This window comes from Neltuma alba, unplaced genomic scaffold (genome assembly GCF_004799145.2).
Source record: "Neltuma alba isolate B1F8T4 unplaced genomic scaffold, ASM479914v2 tig00011777_pilon, whole genome shotgun sequence".
NCBI lineage: Eukaryota > Viridiplantae > Streptophyta > Magnoliopsida > Fabales > Fabaceae > Neltuma > Neltuma alba.
In genome coordinates, this window is record NW_021636400.1 from 318,630 (window position 1) to 326,706 (window position 8,077).

At 32.0% G+C, this 8,077-nt stretch overlaps 1 protein-coding gene across 1 annotated transcript; it reads left to right on the top strand.

Annotated features, from left to right (window-relative positions):
* Nucleotides 1-452: 452 nt before the first annotated feature.
* On the top strand, nucleotides 453-1,551 carry LOC114717824 (acidic endochitinase-like). Its single transcript, XM_028903029.1, has one exon. The coding sequence runs from the start codon at nucleotides 497-499 to the stop codon at nucleotides 1,385-1,387; it is 891 nt and encodes a 296-aa protein (XP_028758862.1). The 5' UTR covers nucleotides 453-496; the 3' UTR covers nucleotides 1,388-1,551.
* Nucleotides 1,552-8,077: the final 6,526 nt, after the last annotated feature.

An 8,077-nucleotide genomic window follows, 5' to 3' on the forward strand; every position in this document is an offset into this window, starting at 1 on the left:
TTTTTTTAATATAATAAAATATGAATAAACTCTGTTACTTGTACAATCATAAAAATAACTTCATTAAAATGATAAAATATCTTTTCATTTGTTTATCCTAACTAATATCTTGCAATAAAAATTCATAATGGACCCAAATCGATAACATCATCATTGTAACGTAAAGAATATATATATATATATATATATATATATATAATATCACGGAGAGACACATGAAATTGTTATTGAGCTTATATAGTTACTAACTAGTTAGAAATTATTATACACTTACGAATCTTTTGGACCTTGACTTGAGCATCGTTTTATTCATTTAGTCAAGCAGACCCAAGACTGGGCATTTCTTATATATTATCTCTTAGCAATTCATTCCCTACAAGGCACGTCGTTTCTCTTACTTTTCCTCTCTTCGAACACTATAAATATCGCCCTTCTCTTAAACCACCAAGCAAAGCAACATATTTCAATACCCCACAGATTATTACACAAACAAACCATGGCTTCACTTAAACTAGGCGCTGCTGTCTTCTTACTACCTCTCTTGCTCGTTTTTTCCATCTTCGAGAAGTCCCACGCTGCAGGAATCGCCGTCTACTGGGGCCAAAACGGCGGCGAAGGCACCCTTGCCGATGCTTGTAACTCGGGAAACTACAAGTTCATTAACATAGCTTTCTTATCCACCTTTGGCAATGGCCAAACCCCACAACTCAACCTCGCCGGCCACTGCAACCCCGCCGCCGGCACCTGCAAAGGCATAAGTGCCGACATCAAAACTTGCCAGAGCAAAGGCATCACGGTGCTTCTCTCTATCGGGGGCAGCTCTGGCAGCTACTCTCTTAACTCTGCCAACGAGGCCAACCAACTGGCCACCTACATTTGGAACAACTTCCTCGGTGGAAGTTCCAACTCACGGCCCTTAGGAAACGCCGTTTTGGACGGCGTCGACTTTGACATCGAGGCTGGATCGGGGCAGCACTGGGATGAACTTGCTAGGGCTTTGAAGAAGTTCAACCAGAAGCTGATCCTCTCCGCCGCCCCTCAATGTCCATTTCCGGACTCTCACTTGAGCACTGCAATCAACACTGGCCTGTTCAATTACGTTTGGGTTCAGTTCTATAACAACCCTCCATGCCAGTATACAAGTGGGAACATTAACAATCTTGTGAATTCATGGAAACGATGGACCACAGTGCAGGCTAGCCAGGTGTTTTTGGGGGTTCCGGCGTCAACCGCAGCAGCAGGTAGTGGGTTTATTCCAGTTGATGTTATGAAGTCTCAGGTTCTTCCGGCAATCAAGGGGTCTCCGAAATACGGCGGAGTCATGATCTGGGATAGGTTCAACGATCTCAAAAGTGGGTATAGCAAGGCCATTATCGGTTCTATCTAAGGAACTCAATAGGTGCAAGCATTTGAATAAGTAGCAGATTGGTGGGTTTTCTCCTACGTGTTGTAAGCTACACAAGTGATATAAAAACTTCTATATGCAACATCTCCATGTAATGTGAATTTGAAATAAACAATAAAATATATGGTGTTTCCACTTCAAACTTTCATATCGTTCTGACATTATACTTGTAACATCCCCTTTTTCTATCATTAAGATTTAAATAATATCAGGAAAAACTTATTTCATAGTAAGTGAAATTTACCATATCATTATTCAAGTAAAGAACGCGTACCCAAAATTAAATATAAAGCTTATTTATATATTATGGAACTTACCATATATACTATTCAAGTTAAATATTAGGGAATTAAATATAACATCAAGTCATAATTTTTTAAAAGCATAACAAATAATAAATTTGAGTAAAATAGATAAATCATTTTCCACTTTAAAATATTTTAATTATCTATATAGTATGGAACGTATTTATCAGGTAACATTAACCCTTTGAATTTTGTAGAAACTTGGAAAATCATAAAAACTCAAGAGTTAGGAGTAAAAGAAATTATAAAATTTGGATTAGTTTATATGATTTCAAGTTGAGATTAAAAAATACAAAATTAATTCTTCAATTTTTAACTCATTTACAACTCATAATCCCTCAACTATAATTCAGTGGTCATTATTACTCAATCCGTGAATCTTTAATTTGCTTATATCTCAATCCCTCATTGTTTTTATTGTGCATATAGAGTTTAACCTTCACTCATCACATATAAGTGTCCTAGAGTTTGAAAACCAGGTAATTGCCTCCCAACCTGTCATCATGGGCAAGTAACAGTATTAAAATTCCTATGCCACATACCAAATTCTTATGAACTGTTGATATCTATGATCATCGATTATGGTCTAAACTGCAAAACGACAACTGGGAAATCATGTAGGGGATTTCTGGAGACATGCATACTCAAACAATTTACCAAGAAAACTTTGATTTCTGAAAGCACAAATCTTTTTGATATGGTGCCAAATAGTTTGATTGTCAACTATAATACAAACAAGATAAACTAATGAAATAATCGAACAAGAAAATGCCTAATTTAAAATTCTTTATTCACCATTTTATTCTAAACTTGAATGTGGGATTTCTTTTACTCCTTTCATCACAAAGTTGTCAGAGTCACAAGTCATCTTCTAATTTCACGCGCCTTTTCATAAATTCCAATTTGAGAATGAGGCTGGGTCAACATCCAGAACATAACTTCCTTACCAGCGATCTACATCTAAACATGGATAACCTTGAGAAGACACAATGTAATATCCTAATTTTTATTCATAGGATTCAAATATTTAGGAAGAATAATTATTTTATGGTAAATATAATTTTACCTCATAATTAATTGAGTAAAGAGAGTTTTACCTAAAATACGATTTATAAAAATAAAAAAGATTATAAGATGAATTAACATTAGGTTTAAAAAAAAAGATAGAGATAATTAGAATTGGAATAATTTATTGAGAGAGAGAGAGAGGGTAAATGTGCAAATTTCGGCTTTGGACCCATTAGGGTCATTTGCCCTAATCTTTCAATAGATATGACCCCCGGGGTCCGACGATTCGTTATTTCTTTCTTCTCCGTGTTGGTTCGGCCGCCCTCCGCCTTCCCTTTTTAGTCTATTGTCTAATTTTGCAGATATTTTTAACAAGTAAAATAATTTCTTTTCATTAAGCTCTCCTTATAAAAATTATTCTACTCATTTAGATCTATCTAATGATAATAATTTTGTGCTGCTTAGAAAAAAAATTTTGGTCTAAGATTTGGGGCCAGTATGGATTTTTGTTGATTGATGACCATAGTATTTAGAGTTATTTAGTTAGAGAATTGTTACCATTTAGTTTTATTTATTGGGTGACTAGATATTTTTAAAATAATTATCTTATCTTAAAAGCTCCTTATTTGATAGAAATCTGATATTTATACTATGAAAAATCTGACTAAATTATTTATTTATATATACTTGAGATACTATGGAAATTTTGATGGCTTAGTTTGAAAGTTTAAATTTGAAGTGAGGTTTTAGAACTTAAAATGTAATAATTTCAGATTTAATAATTTTGGGTTAAAAATTCTTTTATTCACGCACATAATTTGGAGGATGTTACCAAATTGTAACTTAGTGCTAAAATATTTAATTTTGGGCTTTGGGAGTTTTAGGAATTTAGAAACGTTAACATATATATATATATATATATATAAGCATAGTTAATTAATTAAATAGCTTATATTAATATGCGATTATATTAATGGTGTAGATTAATTATTGGTTTGAATATAGGGTTGACCTTATGGTAATCATTTTCTTTGCTCTGACGAAAGGTAACAACTTTCTACTTGTTACATTTGCTAATATATTCTTTGTGAGTTCTTTTGTTGCTATTTTGTAATAATGATATGTTATACCTTTTAAGCTATGAAAATTGTCTTGTGGGATATTTTGCAATTGTAATTGAGAAGTTTGAAAGAAATATTTAACATATGATTTGTATTATGTTGAGGAAAAATTAACACATTTCTAGTTATATTAAAATTAATTGGTTGTTATTTGAATTTTGAGTTGGGTCCTATTCTACCACATGATAAGCCCACTATTGGTGCACATTAGTTAGCTTCCTTCGTCCCTCATCATGAGGGATAGGCCTGTGCGGCTCTTTATTCATCCTCCAAAGTAAGAGATAGGCTTATTTGTTTGATTAATCCCCCACAGTGAAGGATAGACTAGTGTGATTTGTGTGTTAGCCCCACAGTGAGGGTTTGTATAATTGAGGTTATCCTTACATACATTTTTATAAATCTATTGATATCTATATTTTTAGAGATTTGATAACTGTCCTACCTGATACCTTGCACGCACATATTAGTAGGTGTGATGAATTGAAAAGTTGGTTTCTAAGACTTTTGTCTTGTCCTGTGGTTTCTAATATTTTCATATAATAGTTCAGGTGTTGGACCATTAGGAAAGGCTCTGGAGGCTTAGCATACTATGATAGCTTGTATAGCCTCCCTCTTGTTGTTTTATGTGCTAATTGATTATATATTGCCAAGTATGGCTCATTCACTTTGATTTTGTGACCTAACACTTTGGGAGTGCTATTAGAAGGCTAGGGGTATCTAAGACCTGCATGTGACATTCTTTTATAAATGTTGTTTGTTGATTAATGGAGCTTCCTACTTATTTTGAAAGGATTTATAAGTTTTTATGTTCAAAAGTATGAGATTTCATTTAGGCTAATGGTTTACTATTATTTCTAGACTTCAAAAGCCCAAGGCCCAAGTAATGATTGATATTACTCATGATATAAGTTTATCCCCTTTAACTATGATAGTAGTTTTATTATTTTACAGTTTCTTTTTTCTATTATGGTTAATCTTTTAGCTAAATTATTTGATTTAATCTAATTTGGTTTTAAAAAGAACAGTCACTATAATTTGGTATTAGAGCCAAAAATTCTACGAACTATGTTGCATTATACTGCATTTAGTGGCGATATACATTAATCTCACACAACCTTCCCTGTTAACTATTGTGTGTGTTTGACTTTTTTTTTTTAGTGGCGACGCGCGTGAGGTGAAGCTTTTGTCGGATATCGACGACTAAGGGAGCCTTCGTTTCCAAATTCTGGTGATCCAGTTCTACCCTAGCAATCCTTGGGGGAGAGGAAAAGATCCCGTTGAGATTATCAGAAAAGCTTTGGCCGAGACTCTAGTGTTCTACTATCCTTTCACCGGTAGGCTCCAGGAAGGACCTAATTGGAAGCTCATGGTGGACTGCAATGGCAACAACGTCGTTTTCATGGAGGCCGATGCCGACCTCACCCTGGAGGAATTCGGTGATCTTCACCCTCCTTTTCCGTGCTTTGAAGAGCTTCTTTATGATGTCCCAAGAACTTTAGATCTTCTCAACACCCCACTTCTTCTTATTCAGATATTTTTCTTCTTTCATTATTTCTTCTTCCTTTTTTGAGAAAACATAGATTTTTTTTTTGACCAGATGAGAAAACATAGATTAGAGTATATAGAGTAACACCTTTCTATGTTTTGATATTCCATTTTCATTTATTCTGATTTGGGGGTGTTTGGTGTCACATCCAGTAATTTGGTAAATAAGAATAAGGATATTCTTAGACATTTAAGGGCCAGAGTAATAGGAAGAAATGAGAAGACACAACTCTTAAAGTTATGGCAGTGTTAGGGCAAAGTATAATTCCTCAAAAGTTACAGGCAAGTTTATATAATTTTGAAAAATATGTTAGAAATTCTCAAAAATTATGGGATAATAATGAAAAATAGGGAAAAGGCCCTGGAGAGTGTAGTAGTCTCAAAAAGTTAGAATTTTGATGAAAAATAATTATTATAAATTATCAATAATTTTGGAAGTTTGACTAATTAAGAAAAATTGATTAAAAATTAATTATAGAAAATATTTTTGAGGCTCAGAAAATTAAGAAAAAATAGGGATAATGTACCTTGGGAAATTATATGACAGTATATAATTGGTTTTATTCCCAAATTACCCTTAGAAAAATTATAAAGGAATTTAAGAGCTATTTAAGCTAAATTAGGATTTTTATTTGAAAATTTTCAAATAAATACTTTTAAGGATAATTAAATTTCAAGAAAATTCACAAGGTATTCCTAGGTATTGGAAGAGATTATGAAGTAGAAAGAAGCCTCTTAAACGTTCAGAAATTTCATAATTTGTCTTCCCGAGTAAAGAGATCACTGTGAAAAGAAAAATAGTTTTTTTCTTTTCTACTGATAGAAAATTGTGATGGTAACAAAGGAGAGCATTTTGGGAAGAAAAAATGGTAAGAATATAGTATGGATCTGATAGAAAATAATTACAGTGGCCAGAATATTGTAATTATAGAATAAAAATTATTTTAGAGCAAAGTGTACTATCAGAGCATAAAGCACTCTCTTGTCTTTTCCTTGGCCCACATTCTACCACTTGTCAAGCTACAAATGGACAAGATTAAGGCGCCACTTGTCAAGCCAAGTATGGAGAGGATTTTGACTTTGAAAAATTAATTTCAATTAGAATTATTTTAAGAAGGAAAATTAGTTCAAGATCAAGTAGGGTGTTGACACATCATCATTGTAATTAGTTTGATCTTGAATGGCTAATACAAGAGGCTTGGCTTATAAATAGCCATCTCTCCCTCTCACAAGACTCAATTTTCAGCCAACCTAGAGGAACCTCTTGCAAATTGTTTTCTTAAAGTGCCATCAAGAGAAAGCACTACAAAAAAAGGGTAATTTGTGGCAATTAAAATGGGTGATTTGTAGTGATTATGATAACTGTTACAAAAACATCGATGCAAATGGTTTTGTAGCAGTTTAGACAAACCACGATGCAAGAGAGTAAACCGCTATAGAAATTAGTAACGGTTATAAAACCACTAGTAATGACGCGATGAATTAGATCACTTTGAGACAGTTTGTAGTGGTCAAAAAACTGTTACAAATGCATGTGGGTAGGCGGGAAATGAAATTTGAAATTTTGTAGCAGTTCACAAAACCGTTGCTAATGGTTGGCAAAAATTTTCGTCTGGTGGGAATAAAAAAATTCAATTTAGTGGCAAAATTTGTAACGGTTATTTAACCGCTACAAATGGAAAAATTTTCAAAAACTAGCGCCACAGGGAGGATTTTGCTGCGGTTATGAACCGCTACAAATATGAAAATATTATTTAATTTTATTTTTTGTAGCGGTTTTAAAACCGCTACAAATATTACATTGAAATTTCAAAAAAAAAAAAGAAATTTGTTATCAGGTTTGCAATTAATTAAATTTTGAAGATAAAATATAATAAATTAAATATGATTTACAAATATAATTTTGAAATTAAATTTTTTATCAGATTTTTAATTCAATTTTATTCAAATTTTTGTTATACAAGGAAATTTTACTAACATTTAAAATATTAAATAAAGATCAGTTATTAGAAGATCTACAATTTTATAATTATAAAAATTAAAAAAAATTTTGAAATGTTATTTATGAAGATAAGAAATAAATTAGAAAGAGTAGAAAATAAAAGTAAATAAATCCTATATGAGAAAATGAAAAAAAATTAGCAAATATAAATTAAATAATATGAGAAAATAAAAATAAATGAACAATTAAAAAAACTTACAATTTAGAAAGAATGAGAGGAGGAATATCAGAAGAGAGGAGGAGAGGTGAAAGAGGTGTGAAAAATGAGAGGGAGAGTGGTAGTATTTATAAAGGACGTGTGACATTTGGAATGGTTAAATTCATTTTGTAGTAGTTTTTGTCCATGTTGTAGCGATTAAAAACCACTACAAATATTAAAATTTTGTAAAAAAAACTTAATAATTTTTAAAAAATAGTTTGGAATAACTGTTGAAAATTTAGTCTTCATCACCTTACCTAAAAGGAGATATATAAAGTCAAATAATGAGAAATAATTATAACACATATAAATTTAAATTAAAACATATATTGTTAATTAATGTAACAAAAATGAACAAAAATTATATGTAAAAAAGAAATACCTAACAATTGGTAAATTGTCATCTCCTTAGAAGAAGAAAATTTCAAAATTCATTGGTTGGAAGGGTTCACTGTCGTAAACGATGTCATCACCATCATCACCTATGTTATA

Excerpts from the sequence above, each read along its gene's own strand:
- LOC114717824 (XM_028903029.1), top strand. The coding sequence starts at position 497 with ATGGCTTCACTTAAACTAGGCGCTGCTGTCTTCTTACTACCTCTCTTG.